General features: G+C 42.4%; 1 protein-coding gene across 2 annotated transcripts in view; it reads left to right on the top strand.

Annotated features, from left to right (window-relative positions):
* mast2 (microtubule associated serine/threonine kinase 2) overlaps window positions 1–24286 on the top strand; it is a 198278-nt gene extending 173992 nt beyond the window's left edge. For both annotated transcript variants that reach the window (XM_030728312.1, XM_030728310.1), the window contains 21 exons: window positions 4385–4486; window positions 7209–7341; window positions 7457–7524; window positions 8181–8284; window positions 8375–8583; window positions 8665–8803; window positions 10236–10368; window positions 10913–11078; window positions 11991–12092; window positions 13988–14110; window positions 14199–14308; window positions 14584–14738; window positions 16123–16271; window positions 16811–16990; window positions 17222–17470; window positions 17607–17833; window positions 18468–18590; window positions 18834–18970; window positions 19058–19245; window positions 19387–19940; window positions 20775–24286. In XM_030728312.1, coding sequence (XP_030584172.1) covers window positions 4385–4486; window positions 7209–7341; window positions 7457–7524; window positions 8181–8284; window positions 8375–8583; window positions 8665–8803; window positions 10236–10368; window positions 10913–11078; window positions 11991–12092; window positions 13988–14110; window positions 14199–14308; window positions 14584–14738; window positions 16123–16271; window positions 16811–16990; window positions 17222–17470; window positions 17607–17833; window positions 18468–18590; window positions 18834–18970; window positions 19058–19245; window positions 19387–19940; window positions 20775–22349 — 4926 coding nt within the window. In that variant the 3' untranslated portion in view covers window positions 22350–24286. The remainder of the gene's footprint in view (window positions 1–4384; window positions 4487–7208; window positions 7342–7456; window positions 7525–8180; window positions 8285–8374; window positions 8584–8664; window positions 8804–10235; window positions 10369–10912; window positions 11079–11990; window positions 12093–13987; window positions 14111–14198; window positions 14309–14583; window positions 14739–16122; window positions 16272–16810; window positions 16991–17221; window positions 17471–17606; window positions 17834–18467; window positions 18591–18833; window positions 18971–19057; window positions 19246–19386; window positions 19941–20774) is intronic.
* The last annotated feature ends 244 nt before the right edge of the window (window positions 24287–24530 follow it).

The raw sequence follows: 24530 nt of genomic DNA, 5'->3' as shown, positions 1-24530 counted from the left end.
ATGGGTGTTTGTCCGAGACATGTACCGCATCTCATGGCAGAGGAGGCTGGAAGAAGAGGAGGTGGAGGAGGTGATGAGGAGGAGCGAGTGGAAGGTGTTCATGCACTGCTGGGAGGAGGAGGAAGGGGCAGATGCCGACTTTACAGTTGAGTCAATTTTGGCTTGATTCAGCGTAGCTTTATTGGCATGTTGAGACTGTTACACTGCTGATGATGAAGACAGCTGTAGCTTTTCCTCATCAGACTCCAGGGCAAACTGAAACTTGCTGTTTTTGTTTTTTAAACATTTATAGCTGCTTTAATGGGATACCACAGGAGCTGCTTGCACTTCTTTCCCTGCTTTTAGTAACTTATAGCTTCCTCTGAGAGTGATATAAACAGAAAATTCCAGATTCTTAATTCATGATTATTATTTTTTTTATTATTATTATTTTTATTATTGTACAAGAAATACCTGTTCTTGCTGTATTTGCTTTGAAAGCAAAGCCTTTAAAATGTTCATAAAAGAGAAGTGAGCATGTTTCAGAGGTTGATGACAAATACATATATTATTATTAAATCTTATTGTAATCAGCCAGTTGTTGTGTGTGAGACAATATAGAGACAGACATTGTGTTTGTTTAGGGCTGTGTTATATTTGTCCCTTGTCTGGACATTTGAGTACTAACTAGTGCTTTGTGCCATTGTGAGTTTACTTAAACAACATGTAAGTTTGTGAGTTATACAATCTTTAGGACTTTAGGCTGTTATCTCAGTTTGCTTCTATTCTGTATCTCTTTAGTATCTTAACAGCAATTTCCTGCTTCTGTTGTTCAAATAATGGGTCAGCTCAAAAAAAACAAAAAAACTCATTATCTGATTTAGCAGAAGGGATCTCAGCACAGAGCTAGTTCTAGTTTTTCATTCAAGGATCTATGACATGTATAAAATGTAAATTTGTCAGAGTACATTTATTTTCTTTAGACATTTTATAAATATAAATATAAATAAATCAGAATTGATCATTTTGCCTGATCTAGTGAATTCCATCCATGTTCTTAACCGCTTATCTAACTGGAGCCAGTCCCAGCTGTACTGGGCAAGAGGAGGCGACACCTTGGACAGGTCATCTGGCCATCACAGATCTAGTGAACTGAAAACCTAAATGAATACCTTAAATGGAGGTATTTGCTCACAAGATCACTAAAGATCACTTAATCGCTAAAAAAAAAAAAACAGGCATTCTTCTTCTTCGTCATCATCTTTGCCGCTACTCCCTTTGGGTCTCACCACAGTGCAAAGCTCCACAGCAACTTGTCTTTTGGTGAACTGAGCCTATAATTTTACATAAATAAGACTAACAAAAATAACTGTGTATGTTCTGTCAGTAGCTGGGAATGTATTACACTGCACTGTACGTGAGAGAAATACAGAGTACCTGTGAGAACTTAACCTTTCTTATGTTTGAAAAACATCTTTTATAAATTCAGGGATTTTCACTGTGTGTCAGTCGATGCCTTTTGGTCTTTGCAAGTATCAGTCCTTTCGCCTTTACCAACTTTCCTTATCCTTTTCTTTGGTAACCTCCCCCTTCTTTTCTTTCCTTGTGCCAAGACCCCATTACAAAATTCGCAGGAGGCCAACTAACCTCTCCTCCTCTGTCCTTCTCTTGTCTTTTTATCTCTCCTCCACCTTCACCCCTCTCCTCTGGCTCATCCGTACTTCCTCTCCCTCATCCATCCCTGTCATGAGGACTTAGTGACCTGTCTGGTGGTCACTATAGCAACCTGCATCCAGGACATCCTCTGCTAGCACCCCTGGGAGACCCTGGAGGTCACCTGAGGGCAGAGAGGGTTTTAAGAGAGCTAACTCAGCTCTGGTGATCTGTCACTGAGTGTCCATCCTTCACTCTGAACCTTCAACATGTTTGTCTTAGGTCATATACAGCTGCAAACATCTGCTTTAAATTGTCTGTTAGTTGAATTCAGGTGCAAACATCACCTCCTGGAGGAAATCATGAGTGTACTTTAAGCATGGGAAATATTTTCTGTGGAGGACTAGAACACTCTCCTTCACTGCTTCATGACTGCTTCTGGTGATACTTATAAAATTAATCCGAGTCAAACGAATGAAATTTACAGTGAAGAAGAAGCAACTCACAGGAATGGGTGATTTTCTTGCGGTGTATTGAGTGTTGCTCTGTGGTGACAGTGTGGGCAATATATTGTGATAGTGTCATATTGTTATTCAGCCTGTGGTTCCCACTTCTCTCAAGTAGGCTTAATGAACTTGTCTTTTGCATGGAAATATGAAAGATGTAAGAGGCCCCACTTTTAAACAATTTTTACTTTTTTCACTTTATCTTACAACGCAATTCACTAATTTAACATGCTTATTAACTGTTTGTTGGGTCTTGAAATTTTTTTACTTTAAAAATGCACATTTTAAACAACACACATATGTGTGTATATATATTTGCAGAAATTCGTGTAAGACTGCCTTTTATAGTAAAGTACTGCCACATTGCTTGTATGCCGTTTGAAATCAAATTGAAACTTAGCTGCACTTATTGGACCATAACATTTCAAATAATCAATCGAAGTCCTAAAACCTTTGCTGAGACCGTTTTAACTAGCAGGAGTTCCCAGGATTTCAGTCTTAGTTCATTTATGCATACAGTTTAATTAAGTCTTACTAAGTACATTCACGCCAGTGCTGTACTCTTGCATTTCTATTTCTACTTCACTACTAATCTGAATGAAATATAGTGTTTTTTACAATATTCATTGCACACCAGTGCTGATGATACCAAACAAATTTATACTCTTGAGGAGGCAGGCAGTTGATCCACTGTTAAACACAAAGATGTTGAAGATGGAGCTACCGGGCAGGAGGACAAAAGCCCACATCACTACATCATGGATGCTGTGGCGATTCCTAAGAGTTTCCAGCCACCCCCCACCCCCACCCCCCAGTTGCAGTCTCAATTTTGCTGCAGTGGTTTTGGCAGTAGATACCTATTAGTTAACTGCATGTATTGCTTAGCATGTGTTAAATCCTATCCATATCAAAACACTGAATTCCAATATATGTCATTTCAGTATAATAGTTTTGTATTATGTATTTTGTATTAATTTGTAATATGCTAAAATCTATAAATTATGTCATACAGTACATGTGGATGCAAGCTGTTACAGGACTTGTATATATGCTGTGTACCCACCAGGGAATTGCTTCACATTACACACACAGGGTTAATATGCCGGCTGTCTCTTTTGCACACGCTCTGGCTAATTAGTCTCTGTGTAGTGGGAGTCCATCCCTCAGCTGTGCATTACCACCAATCACTGGTCCTTATTATAGTCATCACACACGCACACACATATCATTGCACCTCCTTTATATTTACATGAATATAGTAGAGTACACCTACAGCAGATATTCACTCCCTCCCTCCAGATTTCATTACAGTTATAAATAATTCAAGAAGTAATTCAAAGGTGGGGGGTTATAGGGGCCCCCAGGCCCTCTGCGTCTATCAGACAAATAGCAACCAGTCAGCCACGCTTTTTTCATGAACAGCCACCTCCCGTGTGTTAGCCTGCCTGACACATACATGCATTATAAAAACATACATAGATGCTGCATTCATAAACACAAGCACATGTGATAACACACATCACCCCCTGAGAATTTTATTTTATTTATTTTTTTACTTTTCACGGTGTAATTATTACTGTTTTCATTTTTGTATACCCACCAGACACACACACACACACACACACACACACACACACACACACACACACACACACACACACTCTCTCTCTCTCTCTTTCTGTCTCACACTCGCTTTCACCCCATTTCCTTCCAGGGGTCAGTGTTTGCTCCAGATGCATCTCCAGTCAGTTACAGTGGATTTCTGACTAAATTGCTCTGTCTCCGTGCTGGCAGACATTTCATGGTGGATATGAGGGAGTGAGGCGGAGGTCATTTCTGATTTAGATTACCTCTCAGGTGTCAATGAAAAAGGACTCCACCATCTGTTCATCCTCGTGCTCGTTCTGCTTTGTTTATGAAGGACAAATACAGCGCGCAAGACATTTTTTTACACAGTCCAAGGTCATCAAAATTCACAATGATGAATTATTTAAAATGTAATTAAAAATAATGAATATATATTATAATGAGGGACGAGTCATCTCCAAGACTACGTGCCCTTCATTAAAAGCTCAGCCATTGCTGTCCTGTGAGACATTTTTGTGTGTGCGTGTCTGTGTGTGTGTGCGTGTGTGTTTGTGTTTCATGCCTTTTTCGTAGTCAATTTGATAATTCAGTCTGTATTTTTTTTTATTTTTTTGTACATTTTCTGTTGTAACTCTGTGTCCTGCTCTCCTTTGTTTAAGGCCCATGAGCGTTCTGAAAGCGTAGAAGTTACCTTTGTCACACAACTTGTCAAGAAGCTGATGATCATAATTGCCCGGCCTGCACGTCTGCTCGAGTGTCTGGTAAGAACAACCGCATCCAGATTTTTTAATTATCAGAGGCAAAGCTCATTTACTCATACAGTTTAATTAAAGTTCTGCTGATTATGTATATTTACTTATGTCCTGTACTGTAGTAGTGCCATTTCTGCTTCATTGCAAAGCAAAGTGACGTATAATGTTTTTTTCCTGAACTACATTTAAGTACTTATTACATTATTGCAAAAGAATGCAAAAAGTGGTATAGTATTAAAAAAAAAAAAAAAGCCAGAAGTGGCTCAGGTGGGTCATCTACCAATCAGAAGGTGGGTGGATCAATTCCTGACTCCTTCAGTCCACATTGCAAAGTATCTTTGGGCAAGATACTGAACCTTGAATTGCCAACAATGCAGCCATGAGAGTGTGAACAAATGTTAGAAAGTGCTGAGGCATAGATAAAAGCACTGTATGAATTTGCGTGTGATTGGGTGATTGAGACTTGCAGTGGGAAGTTCTTTGAGTCCTCAATTGAGTAGAAAGGTACTGTACTGTATAAGTATTGATCCATTTAATGTTTGAGCTAAAGTATCAACTAATGCTATACCAAACTTGGTTAGCATAACTTGTGTAGGTGCAACGTGCAGACACACACACACGTCATTGTCAGATAATTCCACTGAAAAGGCACATATATTAGAGCAAAGTAGTTTTTCGCAGAGTATTTTTTCTTCTTTCATCACTGATATCATTATGATGTTCCACAGTTAGTCATGAAAAGCAAACTTGTAAAGAATTATAAAGGAAAATAAAACATTTGCATAACAGTAACCACAAAGCCAACAATTAAAGGATGGGGGGAAGGCACTGAAAACATGCAAATAAGCCTCATATTAGACAGGTTTATATATGTTTTTTTTTTCCTTTTTCTTTTTTTTCTTTTCATTATTTATGATCGTGTGAATAATTTAGTGTAGAATATTAATAGTTCTTGTTTTTAATCAGTCTTGTCCTGCTTGGTTATCTTCAACAGCTAAGGAGTCCTTTCTGCGTTTGGGTCATTTCACTATTAACTGGAATAGTTTTTTACCCCTCAGCCTAAAAAAGCTGATGGGGTATCGTTGTCACCCTGCCGGGCAGGCAGGCAGTTTTCGGCTTTGTGAATGCGATCACTTGGAGAACCACGTGACCTAGGATTTTCAAATCCACACCAGAGATGCATCTACTAAAAATCTCGAACAAGTTTGAACCTCGGTGACCTTGAACTCAAGGTCAGAGGTCAAGTTTTCTGAAAAGCTTGGAACATGATAACTTGAGGATGATGTCATCTGGGATGTTCAAATTTATAGTATAGCTGTATAGTGACAGTATTCTCAGTTGATTATATTTATTATAATTTTAGCACTTCTTCTGGTTATTACTTTACCATTTGCTCTTGAATTGAAATGGTGAATAAAGTCACTGAGCATCACTGAGACCTGGTAATTATGTGTTCTAGAACTTGTGCTTCCAGAGAATTTGTGACGCCTAAAGATTCTATTGCCAGGAGGCTGAGGGGTAGAACTGGCAGCTGACAGAATTTTTCATAATGTTCAGCTCCTCTCCACACACTGCTTAATAAACAATTTAGAGCTTTCTGCTCCTTGGTGTGAATCGATTTAACCAAAGCAATTGATTTATGGGCTCTCTGTGGGTATTTCAAAACAGTCTAATGAGCACACATGCACACACATTAACACATCTCAGCAGCACTTTGTTTAGAAAATAGCAGAGCCTCTTTTCTTTCTCTGTCTGTCACACTTCTACCAGAGAGAGCTCAGTCACTTTGGGATGAGATGGTTCACATTTTGAGCCTAAGAGATAAAACCAGGAATTAGACATTAGGAAAGAGAATGTAAAAAGAGGAGAAGAAAGAAAGATGTAGAGGAAAAATAATGATTGGAGAACAGGGATAACTGGAGGGGCAGTGGAGGAGGAGGACAGGAGGGAGGTTCCCCCTGTCCTCACATCAGTAGTTTTGACTAATTGCATGCAGCTGAAACTGTGACACCATACAGGATGTTTTTTTACAAATGGAAGCACAGAGAGACGAGGGGGGAGGAAGTGTTTACAGTGTGTGTGTGTGTGTGTCTACAAATAGGGAATATACAGGCAGTATGTCTTAGTCAGAGGACACAGGAGTTTCTGCCCAACAAAACCGCTATTCCCATCTCATACTGCCCGACCCTCCAAGTCCTCACCCTGCAGTCACTTTAGAATTGCTCAGAATGTTGATGATCTTGGGGTTTCCGTTGCAGGGCTGTTATTGGGGCAACTCAGTTTAAATCTAATATCTTGATCTAATAAGATAATCAGATAAAGTTCTGTTTCTCTCCAAGATTAGACTCAAACTGGACAGCAGCATTTATGCTAAATGCTCTCATTTTATTACTTAAGAATCATCACAGACACTGTAGAATGAAGATTTGCGCAGCCTTTTTTTTATTATTCCAAGACAGAAGATTGAAAGGATTGAATAGAAGTCTAGAAAAGATCAAGGCTTTTAATCTTTTGAATTCACACTTATCACAGCTGCTGTAACAGCCTGCATACCTGAGACTGTAGAGATGGCCTTTTGGTGTCAAAATGGCTTTGACACCAAAAGAAATTTACTCTCATTACATTAGCACTTGATTTTGGATCTTAAGCTCAAATCTGTCCCTTCCTTGCTCTTCTTTTCTAATTTCATGCCACTCCTTCTTCATGACCTTCCACTCTCCCTCCTTTGAAGGAGTTTGATCCTGAGGAGTTCTACCACTTGTTGGAAGCAGCTGAGGGCCATGCAAAGGAAGGCCAGGGCATTAAGTCTGACATTCCCCGGTACATCATCAGCCAGCTGGGCCTCACCAGGGACCCTCTGGAGGGTAACGCAAGCAAACGTCTAAATATTTCTCATTTAACCGGTTAACTGCTGTCACTTTGTTTTCTTCACCCCCCACCCCCACTTCTCTGGTCATTCATCCTTGTCTCTCATTGTAGAAATGACCCAACTCAGCAGCTATGATAGTGGAAACCCAGCAACCCCGGAGACAGATGATTCAGTTGATGTGAGTATACAAAGAGGGAATTTTAAATAGGTGTAAGAAATCTGTGAAAGTGCAATAAAAAATGTTTAATTTTTAGTTGATAAAAAAGCACTGTGTAATTCATTTGAAATACACTATATTGCCAAAAGTATTCACTAATCTGCCTTCATACGCATATGAACTTGGGTGACATCCTATCATAATCCATAGGATTTATTATGATGTTGACCCACCCTTTGCAGCTAAAACACCTTCAGCTCTTCTGGGAAGGCTTTCCACAAATTTAGTAGTGCGTTTATGGGAATCTGTATGGGTATTCTTCCAGAAGTGCATGTGTGAGGTCAGACACTTGGGCAAGAAGGCCTGGCACACAGTCTCCAGTTTAATTCATCCCAAAGGTGTTCTTTCAGACTGTGTACAGTTGGTTAAGTTCTTCCACACCATGGAAGTGATTGGAACCCCTGAATCCAATGATTTTGATAGGTGAATGAACACTTTTGGTAATATAGTGTAACTTTTCAAACACCTGGTAGATTCAGAAACATACAAAAGGGTGTGACTCTCAAAGAGGTTGAGCTTTACTGATCATTTATGGAAATAAAGGTGTTTTTCAAACACTAGGCATACTTCTTGTTTTGGTTTGAAAACATTTCCAGATTTTGCTGTGTGGGTTTCAGGCTCGAGGAGCCACAGTCCCATCAGCATCACCACAGACTAAAGCCAAAACCCCTCGAGAGGAGGACTTTGAAAACATCAAGCTCATCAGTAACGGAGCCTACGGGTACAATAGCATTAAACTTATTTTGCTGTCTCATTTTTAATATATTATGACTTCTTTGTAAAACCTGAATACCTTTCTTTTCCTGTGGAGGGCTGTGTTTCTTGTACGTCACAAGGAGACCAGGCAGCGATTTGCCATGAAGAAGATCAACAAGCAGAACTTGATCCTAAGGAACCAGATCCAGCAGGCCTTCGTAGAACGAGACATACTAACATTTGCTGAGAATCCGTTTGTTGTTTCCATGTTTTGTTCTTTTGAGACCAGGAGACACCTATGCATGGTGATGGAATATGTGGAGGGTAAGATAATTACCAGTTGCAGTTTATTATTAGTAGTGGTAGTAGTATTGAGCTGTCTAAACTGGTGGCTCTCATTTGTAGGTGGTGACTGTGCCACACTGCTGAAGAATATTGGAGCCTTGCCTGTGGATATGGCACGTATGTACTTTGCTGAGACTGTCCTCGCCTTAGAGTATCTTCACAATTATGGCATCGTGCACAGAGACCTCAAGCCTGACAAGTAAGACTCAGATAACCATAATAGCAATATGCATTGTTAGTGACACTGTTAGATCTGACTGTCTGAATATGAGTGTTTAGAGCAATCTTTAACCTGAGTTTTTGGCTCACAGGAATTACTTTGACATAAGTTTGCCAGATGACACCCAACTATTAGTTAAACTGCAGGGATGTCTTAAAGACGTAAAGGCTTTCTTGACCTCTAATTTCCTGCTTCTGAATTTAGATAAAACTGAGCTTATTGTACTCTGTCCTGTAAATCTTAGAAACACGGTGTCTAACCAGATACTTACTCTGGATGGCATTACTTTGGCCTCCAGTAACACTGTGAGAAATCTTGGAGTCATTTTTGACCAGGATATGTCCCCCCAAAGTACATATTAAACAAATATGTAGGACTGCTTTCTTGCATTTGCGCAATATTTCTAAAATGAGAAATATCCTTTCTCAGCTTGATGCTGAAAAGCTAATTCATGCATTTATTACTTCTAGGCTGGACTATTATAATTCATTATTAGGCTGTCCTAAAATCTCCCTGAAAAGCCTTCAGTTGATCCACAATGCTATGACAGATGCTGTGAGATGGGGACTAGAAAGAAAGAGCATAGTTCTCCCATATTGGCTTCTCTTCATTGGCTCCCTGTTAAATCCAGAATCTAATTTAAACTCTTTAAACTTCTCCTCACATACAACGTCTTGAATAATCAGGACCCAACTTATCTCAAAGACCTCATAGTGCCATATCACCCCAACAGAGCACTTCACTCTCAGACTGCTGGCTTACTTGTGGTTCCTAGGATACTTAAGAGTAGTATCCTAGGAACCACAGCAGTATTTCAGGCCCCTCTTCTGTGGAACCAGCCCGCAGTCTAGATTTGGGAGACATACACCCTCTTTTAAGATTAGACTTAAAACTTTAGTTTTTTTGCTCACAGTTAGAGCTGGATCGGGTGAACCCAAACCCTCCCTGAAATAGGCCTTAGCTGCTGGGGGGGTTCCCATGATCCACTGAGTATTTATTTTTCATTCATCTCTTTTCCCTTTGTCTATATACACCACTCCATATTTAATTAGTTATTAATCTCAGGCTCTCTTCCACAGTGCTTGGACATAGGGAACAATCATCTGATTTTTGGGGTTTTCTCTGCATTATTGTAGGGTGTTCACCTTACACTATAAAGTGCCTTGAAATAACTATTGTTGTGATTTAGTGCTGTATAAATAAAATTGAATTGTATAAGTAATCCCTCTGATCCTTTCTAATTCATATTGTTTCATACACAGTTGCTCATATGTGTTTTCTTTGTATATAATTTGGTTGATTATTCAAAACTAAGGTTAGACGCTAATAGAAATAGTGCACTGTTAATGTCTGAGTTTTTCTAAAATTAATTGTCGTTTGTTATGCAACCCTCAATTTTTGTCTTCTGCAGTCTTCTCATCACATCTATGGGACACATCAAACTGACAGACTTTGGCCTCTCTAAAATTGGTTTGATGAGTTTAACCACAAACCTGTATGAAGGACACATAGAGAAAGATACCAGAGAGTTCCTGGATAAACAGGTACAAGCTATGTTCTTTTCCTTTTTAAAGCTTATTTATGTATGTTACGCAATTCCTTTGTGCTTCACTAGCATAGACAGTATAAAACATTGATGTAGCTACCGTAACATCATTTGCAAGTCCCAGTCTGAAGCTAAGAGATGTGTTTTCATCATCGCCCACTTGGTGTTTTGAACACGGATGTGATGGGGGGGGTGGGTCTGACTGTGAAACAGCTTGTCAATCAGAAGTCGTTAGTCAATGGGCATACCCTGGATAATCTCCTTTTTTGAAACTGAGAGTGACCGCAATTTACAAAATGGACCCTAGAACTCTGACGCCAGGTGATTTTCACCAATGTGAAAGTGAGAGTGGTAGTGTTACAAAGCTCATGTTACTGTCTTAGGGTTAAGACACTTACGCATTCACTTCACTTTTCAGACCCAGAAGCTATACCCATCTTTTATACTATGTTCTGTAACTGTAGTTTTCTTTAACAAAACACAAAACAAATACCTTTTTGTATTTGTTTTTCATGTGCTAAGCTGATGTTCTGCTTTTGTAGGTTTGTGGAACTCCAGAGTATATTGCCCCCGAGGTGATTCTCCGTCAGGGCTATGGCAAGCCAGTGGACTGGTGGGCAATGGGAGTCATCCTGTATGAGTTCCTGGTGGGCTGTGCTCCCTTCTTTGGAGACACACCAGAGGAGCTCTTTGGTCAGGTTATCAGTGGTGAGTAGATCACCTGCCACATACTTTTTATTGTTCTTTGTTTTTTTTAAACAATACTTCTTTTTTTCTACAACTGTTACACTTCCAAAATCAGGAGGAACCCTAGATATAAGGTGTGATGAAGCTGCTGCAGTTCAGAGTTTTTAATACTCTAAAAATAACAGATAAGTGTGCTGGTGCAACGGCATACAGCATATAGTCAGTTGCCAATAATTTGGCTTTCCATAGGACTGTGCCATTAGTAGAATTGCTCACAGAGGTGAACTAGCTCAACTGTATCATCACCCAAAAAATAAAGCCTGTTGAATTTTGCCAGTGTTGTGACAGTGCAGCCAGATAAATAAAAGAATAGACAAAAAGATCAAATCAGAGATGGCCTGTGTAACAAGTGTGATGCTTTGAAAATTTCAGACTTAGAATTAAGGACTCAGTGCTCGATCGACTTCCTCAGAAATGTTCAGATGCAGCTCGGTCGAGCACATCCTTCTCTGCAAGGACTGAAATCAATTACAATATCGCCTGTGTTCTTTTTCTCCTTTCAATTCCCATTGATGGTAGGCCAAATCAATGATCATAAACCTGTATTGATCCCACCATGTTTATTTTATGACTGTCTGAGTCTCTGCCCGCATTGATGCATAGTAGTGATAGAGAGCTACCTTGAATGATCTGACTTCTGATTGATCTATATTTTTAACTGTCTTCTAGGTTGGGGAGTTAGTGTCATAATTGTTGCAAAAAGGAATGATAGACAAAAGTTCATACTTTAGTGCACTGTAGAAAATTCCTACTTTTGACACAAAGTCTGAGAACCTAGGAAACCAATTTGATAATTTTTGTTGTTCTAAACATAAATGCAGATGCACTTTATTAAGATCACAGAGCCATGTGCTTATCTTTGTGCTGTGTTAGATGAGATCATCTGGCCTGAGGGGGATGAAGCTCTGCCTCAGGACGCGCAGGACCTCATCTCAAAGCTGCTGAGACAAAATCCTCTGGAGAGACTGGGCACAGGTAATGCACTGTAGAACCACTAAAATGGTTTTCAGGAATGTAATAAACATTACTGAAAATAAGTGCTATACAAAGATGAGACAAGCCACCACAAACAGTATATCTGACCACAGGAATGTGCCAGTATTCCAGTGCAAATAATTTAATCAGATATTTTTTGGTTACGTTGTAGTTTTTACCAGTGTGTGCAAGGGTTGTTTCCCTGTACCTTCAGCCTGGGAATTGGACTTGACTGTCATTTGTGCTTATGCACTGAATCAGTCGCTTGGTGGGGTGCTCACGGGTGCTTCGTCTGGTGATGCCTGATATGAATCCAAAAGGACTTCTCTGCAAATCACAGTTTGTCCATAATGAACATCACGTTCAAACATAAGGATGTCCATAAGTGCACATGGCAACAGCAAAACTCTAGGTCACAGGTCGAGTGATTTTGTAATGGTATCAGATCTGCAGCCATATGTTCTGGACACTTTGGTGAAGAGCTGAGCTGGGCTGTCAACTGATCACCACATTTTGGTGAGTTGGATCAGGTGGGAGGATCCTGGTCAGACCTGGCACACCTAAACATAGTGAGGGGGCTCTGGGAATGCCTGGCAGAGGTCCCGCTCTACAAGATCTTTAACTCCCACCTCCGGCAGAACTTTGACAGCGTTCTAAGCGATGCTGAGGACATTGAGTCTGAATGGGCCTTGTTCTGCACCTCCACTGTTGAGGTCGCCACATGTGGCTGTGGCTGCAAGGTGGTTGGTGCCTGATGTGGTGGTAATCCCCAAACCAAATGGTGGACTTCAGAGATAAAAGGGACCCATCAAGCTGAAAAAGGTGTCCTATCAGGCTTGGTTAGCCTGTGGGAGCCAGCAGATGGGTGGCTTTGGAGGAGGTGGCTGGGGATAGGGAGGTCTGGGCTTCTCTGCTTAGGCTGCTGCCTCTGTAACCTGGCCCCAGATAAGCAAAAGTAGATGGATGGATGGATGGATGGGTCCTTATTTTGGCCTTGGCAGTGTGCCAGTAGAACTCCTCTGGTTGCTGAAAAGTACCCTTCAAAGAAATCTTCGACCGTATTGCCTTTCCCTCTGTGTGAAGTTATCTTCTGTTGGAACCCATTCTTCTTTTCAACTGCCATGTTTTGGTGATGTTGAAATACCTGTTAGTGCACATATTGCTGCATATTGGCAATCAGTTTCATCTTTAATGTGGACGTGTTGTGCTGATTTCAAACTCCTTGTTTTTGTTCTTAGGCTAGAATAGTTTGAATAGCTTTGCTTGAGTCATAGTTCAAAATCTTTCCTGTTTTCCTTATCTTGGGCTTTTGTTTAGCCCTTCAGAACCTTAACGTTTGAGAAAAGTTGGATAGAACTTCTGTGGTAAAAGCAAGAGCTGCATGTGGCATCATATGGGTCCAAAAGTAGAATAAAAATGTCTGGAACCAAGACTTGAGTGATTTGGTTTATAGGGATTACTTGCGCATACACTAACCTGATTAGGTGAAACTGACTTTGTTTGATATGAACAGTGTGTGTATCACTGAAAACAGTCTCCTGATGCTATACACTGTGTCAGCAGGTGATTGACTCGTTGCTGAAAAAGTTTCTCCTGGAATGTGACTTTCTTTCTTCCCATGTTTCAGAACCCTTTTGTGTCCCACATCACTGCTCAGTTTCCCCTGTCTTTGTTTTTTTTGTACATGTTCAGTTAGTACTCTGTCAGCATGGGTTCTGCTGTCTTGTAGGTTACACTTTGATGCTTGCATTTCCCACTCGGAGCTTCAAAATTAGAGTGTGTCCACATTCCACCATAACAGATACTGTACTGATGTATTTTTCTTACTGCGCCCCCACCCCCACCACATCCGTCTCCATCCTCTCTGTCTTCTCCTTTGCCCTTCATCTCCGCAGGAAGTGCCTTTGAGGTGAAGCAGCACCCGTTCTTCACAGACCTGGACTGGAACAGCCTGCTGAGGCAGAAAGCCGAGTTTATCCCCCAACTGGAGTCGGAGGACGACACCAGTTACTTTGACAGTAAATCTGAGAGTGCCTTACAGACACTGTTCACTGTCTTAAAATCATGTAGTCGCATCATAATCGACATGTGCCCTATCTCTCTCAGCTCGTTCTGACCGCTACCACCATGTGGATTCAGAGGAGGAGGAAGATACCAATGATGAAGAACACGTGGAGATACGACAGTTTTCCTCCTGCTCCCCTCGCTTCAGCAAGGTACACATTAATACATTCACTCATCTTGTAGATTCAAATGAATGAATACTCCTCCAACCCGATTTTGAGGGTTATGCTCAATAAATGAACCAAAACCCTCAAAAATAGATATCAGTGAAGTGAATAAACATGTTTTTTGTGCTCTGGATGCAATATATTTATGTAAAGATTAATTAATATAAGATACTGAAATATTTTGATCATTCACAGAGTCAGAAAATATTATGGGTCTCTTCTCTAAAGATGATGGCTGATGCACAGACATGTTTTTGTAGGTGTACAGTAGCATGGAGCGTTTGTCTCTGCATGAGGAAAAGAGGACTCCTCCTCCCACCAAACGCAGCCTCAGTGAGGAGGGAGGAGATCGCATCGACAGCCTAAGTGGACTCAAGTCCAGAGATCGATCTTGGCTGGTGGGATCTCCAGAGATGTGAGTTCTTCACCTACAGAAAAGACAACAGACATTTACCAGCAGACATGTCCATGTGGACCCACAGTGGGTAGCTGTGGGTGAACTATGTGGCTGTGTGGGCAGGGAAAACCCACATTTATCCCATGTGGGCCCCAGTTGAGTGTGCCCACACAGGGCCAACAGCAGTTTTGCCCTTTGGGCCCCTATAATGTTTTCTTATGGGCAAGCCCATTGTGGGCTGCCTATAGAAAACCCATATGGGCCCCATGTAGGCTAACCCACTTGAGGGGGCCAGAGCAGTTTTGCCCTTTTGGGCCTCCAACAGGGACTACTTGGCGTTTGCTGGTGATTTATTTATAATAAGGAAATGTAACTATTGTGGACAAGATGAAAACTTAGAACAACTGGCAAGTGGCTCCATAGTGTAGTGGTTTACATGGTGGCAAAAGATCCCTGGTTTGAGTGTTGGAGAAGACATAAATTCCTAGAGGGTTGTGTAAGGAATCGTATCTGGTGCAAAAAAATCTGCCAAATAAACTACACTATATTACCAAAAGTATTTGTTGGTCTGCCTTCACACACATATGAACTTGAGTGACATCCCATTCTTAATCCATAGGGTTTAATGTCAGCCCACCCTTTACAGCTATAACAGCTTCAATTCTACTCGGAAGGCTTTTCACATGTTTAGGAGAACTGTGAATTTTTGACCATTCTTACAGAAGTGCATTTGTATCAGACATTGATGTTAGACAAGAAGGCCTGGCTCGCAGTCTCCAGTGTAATTCCTCCCAAAAGTATTCTATCAGGTTGAAGTCAGGACTCTGTGGTAATGGTAAATGGATTAGTTCTTATATAGCGCTTTTCTACTCTAATGGAGCACTCAAGGCACTTATACAACATGTTTGCATTCACCCATTCTCACAAGCACTTCCGTGTGTAACTAAGCTAAGTGCTTACTGTCTAACATTCACACACATTCATACTCCAATAGTTGCATCAGAGAGCAACTTGGGGTTCAGTATCTTGCCCAAGGACACTTTGGCATGCAGCCCAGAGCAGCCAGGAATCGAACCGCCAATCTGCTGTACCTCCTGAGCCACAGCCTCAGCCACCCCACCGTGCAGGCCAGTCAAGGCCCTAGTATGGCAGCCCACACCTGAAAGTCTACACCTAACATGTGTCCAGTGTACATTTCATACTGGTTCTGGGGGGCCACGCTGGCTGCCCAATGTGGGCCATGTGGATCTGCCCACAGTGACCCCACATGGGCCCCAAGGAACATGTTATCTGGGTTATGTACTTTTATTTTTTGTTTCTATTTTAAAAATTATAATTATGTTGTCATCTTTATTTTGTTACTGTTCATGTGTTTGATCTTTCGTGTCCTTCCCCTTTCCAGCTTGCGGAAACGTCTGTCAGTCTCTGAGTCCTCCCACACAGAGAGTGACTCAAGCCCACCTCTGCCCGTCAGGAGACGCTGCTGCTCCGCTATAATTGAGATGCCCCGCTTTGCTATTTCCTCAGAGGAGGAAGGAGGCCAAGGGCAAGGTAAAGAGAGAGAAACTCTGATAACCTGAACTATCCAAATGTCTAGACAAAAACTCTGCACAGCCCACAAACAGTGAAAAGAATATTAGATATTAGATATAGGGTTGATGAGTTTTATGAAAAAATTTTCTTTCTTTTCTGTTTTTGTCTGTGTGTGTGTGTGTGTGTGTGTGTGTGTGTGTGTGTGTGTGTGTGTGTGTGTGTGTGTGTGTGTCTGTGTGTGTGTGTGTGTGTGTGTCTACAAGTTGTTGCTGGAGTTTAGAATTTTTACCTTCTCCATCCATGCCAGGGGTACTACCACAAATTCCCACTGTTCTTAATGATTGAAATGTTGTACTGCTATTTCATATGTACTAGAAGCCCTTCATCATACTCTCACAACAGAAAAGTGTGTGCAGTAGTCAGTGTACATAGTACAGCTAATGGCTTATATTAAGCAAATCCCCAAAGAAGTTACTCATAAATTCTTAGTTTTCTTTTTCAAAAGATAATGTAATGAGACGTAACTCATCTGCACCTCTGATTTGTTGATTTCTCAGGTGCACTTGGCAGTCGAAAGAGTCCCAGCCTGCTTGGTCCAAATGCAGTGAGGGGCCTGCGCAGTGATGAGCTCCCCCTCGCCATCCCAGAGCTCCCAGTAGAGAGAGAGCTGAAACTTGATGAGTCTCCCACCACACCAAGCTCCACCTCCAGCCAGCTGAGCAAGGCCACACTCACACGTCAGTACAGTTTATACAGATTATACTGTAGTGAACAAAGACAAGTTTTACTTCTAAATCTGCAGTCCAGTATTAATCTGGTTTGTTGATGGGGTTTAAAGGGGTCATATGAAAACTGTTTAAGTGTGATAATGAATATTTTATTGCTTATAACAACAGCTGTGATGGAAAAAGACTCTATGTATTTGAGAATGTCTCCAGACCTTTTAAAGTTTATTTCTGTAAATACAGCAGGCAGCTCAGGCGATGTGTGCGAACGTGCCAACAGCAGTAATGGTGCCACCACTGGAGGTGCCAAAGCTGCAGCAGACAGCGACTCTCCCTCCATTCCAAAGGCCATCAGTGATCTGGCAGCTCGCAGGGCTCGACATCGTTTGCTGTCTGGAGATGCTGACAAACACACAACTGCAAGTTCCAGGCCACTCAACAAAGTTATCAAGTCGGCCTCGGCTACCACGCTGTCACTGATGATCCCTGCAGGTGCTGTTAAACATCAGGATGTCATTCAAAGAATTATTAGTTTTTAAAACCAAAAAGGCAACATGAAGCAGTATTGACTTTATCAGCAGTATTTTGAAGTATTGTGGACAATAATCTTTTTTTTTTTATAAAAAAGACCACCATGGAGCATCCCCATTGGCCAGCCCAATGTCTCCCCACTCACTCTCATCCAATCCATCATCACGGGACTCTTCACCAAGCCGGGACCTGTCTCCAGCTGTGACCAATGTTAAACCCGCCATCATCATCCACCGAGCTGGAAAGAAGTATGGCTTCACTCTGAGAGCCATCCGAGTTTACATGGGTGACTCTGACATCTACACTGTACATCACATGGTTTGGGTGAGTGTCACACCGGATTTACTGATGTGTTAATACTATACATTAACAAAGAAAGAGAGCACATATTTCTCCCACATTGGCTCCCTGTTAGATCCAAAATTGAATTTAAAATCCTTCTCACATACAAGATCTTAAATCATCAGGCCCCATCTTATATTAAAGACCCCAGTAGAGCACTTTTATTTGTAAAAGGCATCTATTGGATTTGTTTCAGAACAACTGTGTAACACAGGGATCCTCAAATCCAGGCCTCGAGGTCCGGTGTCCTGCAGGTCTTAGATGTGTCCCTGATCCAACATACCTGAGTCAAATGGCTGAATTACCTCCTCAGTATGCAGTCAAGTTCTCCAGAGTCCTGCTAATGACTTCTATATTTGACTCAGGTGTGTTGGATCAGGGACACATCTAAAACCTGCAGGACACTGGCCCTCGAGGCCTGGATTTGAGGATCCCTGGTCTAACAGTATCACTGTGCTTGCAGTGAGCTAGGATTCTTGGTGTTGCCAGAAGGTGGCAGTAAACAACAACAGAGTGGGCTCAGCCCAAAGTCTTAAATATTTCTCCATTCAATTTTTCTCTCTCCTCTTTTTTGCCTTTCACTCCTCTGAATATGTATCTCTCTGCTCACCCCCAGCATGTGGAGGAGGGGGGACCAGCCCAAGAGGCAGGGCTCAGGGAGGGTGACCTGATCACCCACGTCAATGGCGAGCCAGTCCACGGCCTGGTTCACACAGAGGTAGTGGAGCTTATTCTAAAGGTATGGATTCACAGTGATCGCAACATTTTTTACTCAAAGTAACTGTTTCAGTGGACTGCAGTGACATCTAACTTTGCCCTTTTTTTCTTAGTGTTCTTTGTGAATTGATTCTTTGCCAAGTACAGATATGGGTCAAGTTAAATAAAAAATACTATGACCTGCAGTTGAGAAGTGCATGCATATTTTATAAAGATATATTTTGGTGAAAATAATAAATGTTTGTATTGCTATGTCACCACTAAGAGTGGTGCCAAAGTGTCCATCTCTGCCACACCATTTGAGAACACATCCATCAAAGTTGGTCCTGCTCGAAAGACTAGCCACAAGTCCAAGATGGCGAGGCGAAACAAAAAGACCAAGAATAAGGAGGGACAGGACAGGTGGGAGATACACATTTGAGTCGATCAGCAAAAAGTGTGCTTGTGCAAAGAATTTTTGAGTAATTAATTGTGTGTTCCCTCTGGCAGTAAAAAGAGGACGTCTCTGTTCAGGAAGATCACCAAGCAGGCGTCTCTCCTCCACACCAGCCGCAGTCTGTCCTCTTTAAACCGCTCTCTCTCGTCAGGGGAAAGTGGCCCCGGCTCACCAACACACAACCTGTCACCACGGAGCCCAACACAGGGCTACAGGTCCACTCCAGACTCCACCCATTCAGGTAAGACATGCACCTTTATTGTTTAAAAAAAACAACAACAATAAAATTGATTTTTTTTCCATGCGCAAAACATACATTAAAATGAAAAGAACCCTATTCTGTACATCTGCTGCATCACTGTTCTTTCTTTCTACCCCACAGTGGGTGGGAACTCTTCTCAGAGCAGTTCACCCAGCTCCAGTGTCCCAAACTCCCCAGCAAGCTCCGGCCACATTCGGCCCAGCTCCTTACATGGACTTGCACCAAAGCTCCAGCGCCAGTACCGATCCCCTCGGCGCAAATCAGCTGGCAACATCCCCCTCTCCCCGCTGGCTCGTACACCTTCTCCCACCCCTCAGAGCAGTTCTCCTCAACGCTCTCCTTCACCGCTGTCCAGCCACACTCTAGGCCAGTCTGCCATGGGTCAGTCATTTCCTGTGAAGCTTCATTCTTCTCCTCCTCTGGTGAGGCAGATATCCAGACCTAAGAGTGCGGAGCCTCCGCGCTCTCCGCTCCTCAAGAGGGTGCAGTCAGCTGAGAAACTAGCAGCCTCTCTCACCAACTCTCCTTCAACCTCTTCGGGCATGGCAGCAGCGGCAGAAAAGAAGCTGACTGTGGGAGCAGCCGTGGGGAGCCGTAAACACAGCCTGGACATCTCACATTCTGACTTTAAAAAGGAGATTCTGCAGAGGGAGCCGAGTTTACAGAGCCTCCAGGTAGCAATGGCATCCACACTAAGATAGGTCAAACCCATAACAGTGTTAGAAGTTTTAGTAGCACAATGATCAAAATAGTGTTGATTAATGACAGTATTTAAAGAGAGGATATGCAGGTATTACGGTTCTCAGATTTAGAAATATATGTGCTGCGGGAGAATGTCTAAGCTACAAAATTCCATTTTATTTTGATTTAACAAATAAACCAATAAAGAAATGTCAGGTATTCCACCGAGGAAAAGAAAGAGAAACGGAAGTCTTCCCAAATAAATGTCATCCAGGTGCCTGGTGGATATACAATAATTGGTCACACAAGGAAAACATCCATCATGAAAGATGACATTGAAACTTCAGTATAATTTAATAAAACTGCATAAATAAAGGAAAACTCATAAAGTGTGTAGGACTGATTGCTCCCAAATGGGAACTGAGTTAAAGCTAAAATAAAAGATGTGTGTAAACTGGTGATGAAATGTTGTAGTTCTACTGAGTTTTGCTTCCTCTGTGAGTTTTCAGATTAGATTTTCTTTGTAGACACAAGCATAGCAAGTTTTATTGCAGAGCTTTTATTATATATATCAGTACAGTAAACCCAGTAACCTGGTTTAGCGTTTCCCAGAACACATTATACTTTGTACACATCACATAGCAGAAATTGATCCAATTTTAACAGAAGAATTCACAGCACAGTCATTTGTTAGTTTCCCAGATAGCATATCGCGGGATGAGTAGGTGCTCAGTTCACAGTGCAAAGTGTGGGATTTCCATATCAGTGAGTGTTTTAACAAAGATATTCTGTTTTTGTTCTGTTTTTTTTAATTTACTGGTCATCAGGAGTCATCCAGCGAGGGTCTTCTGTCTTCAGCAGGACGCGGTGTGGAGAAAGGCAGTTTGCACAAACACTCTTCCTCATCCAGGAAGTTAGGGCGTCAGGAAGGGGATGGCACCCTTGGTGTGGTGTCTGGCTCACTGGGTCTATCACCTGGAAAGAGCAAGCTGAAGGACAAACTGTCAGCCATCAGGCAAGACAGAGCTGAGCGAAGGGAGTCCCTGCAGAAGCAAGATGCCATCCACGAGGTGGATTCATCTGAGGATGAGACAGACGAGGGCTCAGAGGACAGCCAGGATGGACGCAGGGGGACTATGTTCACCCCACCTCCCCTGCTGAGACCCACCACTGTGAGGACAGGTCCCGGAGGCACGCTGCCATCCCTTTGTCTCTCCCCCTGCTCCTCCCACGCCACATTCACTCATACAGGGCCTGCTCAGGTAGGCAGACCCAGTCCCTCACACACTTTACCACCTGTTGCAGAGATGAAGCCCAGTCAGACTGCCTCCCCTGCAGGAATAAGAGATGGAAACTTGGCGTCGTCCACAGAGGAAGATATAAGACAAGAGAGGAAGCTTCTAGAGCCCAGCAGTACAACAAAAACCATTCAGGGTCCCCTTCCTTTTTCCACTCCAGGCAGTGCATTCATCTCAGTCAGCAAGGATACCTTTATTAAGCCAGCTCCTCCACAAGACTCAAAGAGTCTCAAGGGGAAGACTGGACCATCTGAACCCCGAGCAGAGGGCCAAACACCTGACAGCCCCAGATCCTGCACTCCCTGTACAGAGAGGTCTACAGGTACTTCCAGCTGCAGAAGTACTCCAAATACCACAGACTCCAAGATTGCCTCGAGTACTACAGACTGCCGAACCACTGACAGCCAAGAGACTGCTTGCACCTCCTGCTCATCTCCAGGCATCCCAAAGGAGAAGAAGGAGGCTGACAACCGGAGACTGTGTGCAGCTGCTGCTGCAGCAAGTCTCAGTGCCTCACCTTCATCCAGTTCTAGCTCTAATCCAAGTTCAGGCTCCCCAGTTCCCCCTGCTGATAGTGGGGTTGACAAAGTTGTGTCCCAGCTTGCAACAGTAGCTAAAAGCGTTCTGGGTCCAGTCAAACTCAACACCAAGGAGCAGAAACCATCCAGAGGTGGCACCCCAGAAGTTCCACCTGCTGACCCAGTCCCTTTCCCCTCTAAACAGGTTACAAGCCTTCAGTCACCTCAGCTCTCCCCAAACAGGCAGAAAACTCAAGGCACTGCTTTACCAACCACCACCACCACCACCACCCCCATGAGGCCAACCAAATTCACCACCCAGAAAGACTGTGCAGCCTCTCAGCCTCCATCTTGCACAGATGTCCCAGAAAGGCAAGCATCACAGTTTGCAAGCAGAGACAGCACTGCCACCTCTGCGTTTGCACAGAGGCTTGGTACAGCAGCAGCAGCAATTCAGCCTACTGTCAGCACAGCCCCACCCACTTCTGCAGCAACTGAGCCTCAGCGCAAGAGGCCAGACTCCCAGACGTCAACAGCTACCACTGCCGCCTCGCAACAAGACAAAGCAAACAGCAAGAAGACGTAGCAGCAAAACTAGCAGAGTACCAGAACAAAATGTACAGATCACAGGACTCAGTGCTGGCTCCAAGATTTAGAACGTCCACAGACTGCATGTTTGGTAAAAAACATATTAACTGCATCACACTACATCAATAACATCAGAAAGCAAAGGAAAGCATACAGCAGGAGAGCTGACAGAAGCAGAGCCAGATGACTTAGTCCCAGCTTTATTCCAACTGTTCTGTTGTTTATGTTCATGTGAGTTATTTGAGTTCTTGCTTGATTAAATGTGATGAGGAGTTGGCGTTCTTTCTTTTTCTGCAAACATGTAAGGGGCTAGAAATACAGTACAGCTCAGTGGTCCATGCAGACACTACTTTAAAAAGGGCACACAACTTTTTCACTCATCTTGTGCTGCCTCATTATCTCTCACCTTGATGTTGCGCAGAGCCTCCGCACATGTTCCACAAAGAGATCAGGACGTGCCTTAATGAACGCACTCCTCTTTCTCCCTGTCTGTTCTATTCCTCCTCACATCCCTGCTTTCTTAGCACCTGCTTACGATGGAAAGAAAATTGTATCTCAGCACTAAAGTGCAGCATTATATTTAGTAATCTGTTTAATTGCATTGGTGTTTTTAATAGGAGTCGATCTTGCATTGTCAGTGTACACACAGCACCCAGCTAAATAGGCCAGATTCATTTCTCCTTTTGCTGTGCTCCCTGGTGATCCAGCACTGGAGGTCTTCAGGACCCTGCGGGTCTGCTTCAACCTTTGCAAGCCTTTGAACATCCTCTGAACCTTCATTTTTGTCTTTACTGCACAGCACATTGCATACCTGCTGGACATTTTGCAGAGGCTGTCTTAGTTTTCCCTGGCTCTGTTCCCAGTGTTTTTACTTATTTCACAATTTTATTTGTACCATGTCCGATTACATTTTTTAGAGCTGACACTTCTTTTTTTTTTTTAACTTCAAAACTGACGGTAACATTCAGTGTTTAAAATAACAACATCTGAGAAGTAAAATAAAAAATTGCAGTGTTTTTTGCTGACTTTCTGAGACAGCTGTCATACAACAGTGTTAGCTCACAGTGAGTGACATATTGGAGAGACAGTGCAGGGATGCAGCCGTGCCACTTGTTCTATGTTTGAACTAATCATTTTCAAATAGTGCAAGCCCAGAAATGTTTTCAGTAGCTGTTCCCATTTAGGATTAAGTACAGGATGTTTGCTCCAAAAAATCTGTTGAACCTTCCGTTGCTCCACTCTTGTTATATTAGCAAATATACACACGTACATCGTGTCAGTTCTAGACAATTAACGTTTTCCAACAGCTTTGCTGGAAAACACACCCAAATACATGTATTTTTATTTCAAGGATTGCACGGTAGTCATAATTTGTCTTTGTTGCATGCAGCTGGCTTAACTGGGCTTCTTTGGATGTCCTTTATCTCACAACCTCTTGACACCCATCATCAGTGTTTGAGTGTTGTTTATGAGGTGGGATCAGAGCCTTTCAGGAATGGCACCTCTCGACCGTACTATTTTTAGATCTCAGTGGATGTCCCATTAGACCCATTTGCACTTGTTCCTCTGCAGTGTACACTGGATCTCCCCCACCGTGTCAAAACTGCAATCCTTCAACTCCATTTTCATTTTTGGGTTGTGGACAAAGTCACAGGGAGACAAATCTGGCGAGTGGTCCTGGTGGTGATCAAAGATTGCATTCTGATGGCCCAGAAAAACTGTCTTTTCACTGCTCCATCTGTTGCCATACAACGGCACCGCCTAACCCTCTGAATGTTGAATAAAACACTGAGGAAGATGAACTTTTTGATCCCACTTCATATAACAATGATGCCAAGGATTTGATCACATGGCTGACTAATCTAATTTATTTATACCAGAGTTCAATTAGCTGACAAACCTTCAGAGATGCACCATTAACAAATAAAATAAAAATAAAAAATTCCAGTCATATAAAACAATAGACATGGTAACATGAACAGTTTTCAGATCAAACGCTGTTCTGCTGGACCACCATCTTGTTATTTTTGGCCCCTGTCAGCCTCTGAAGGCTGCACTGTTTTTATTTGGTATCAGGACCAACTCGCTGTGTTAATCCTGTAAAGTTCTCCTTCTCTTGTATATGATGTTGGGGCGGGGGTGGGAATCTGTGCATGGTTATCTTGTAGAATATTTAAAG

Source organism: Archocentrus centrarchus, chromosome 4 (assembly GCF_007364275.1).
Source record: "Archocentrus centrarchus isolate MPI-CPG fArcCen1 chromosome 4, fArcCen1, whole genome shotgun sequence".
NCBI lineage: Eukaryota > Metazoa > Chordata > Actinopteri > Cichliformes > Cichlidae > Archocentrus > Archocentrus centrarchus.
Note: the sequence above shows the minus strand (reverse complement) of the source record. Positions and strands in the feature narration are given on the sequence as shown.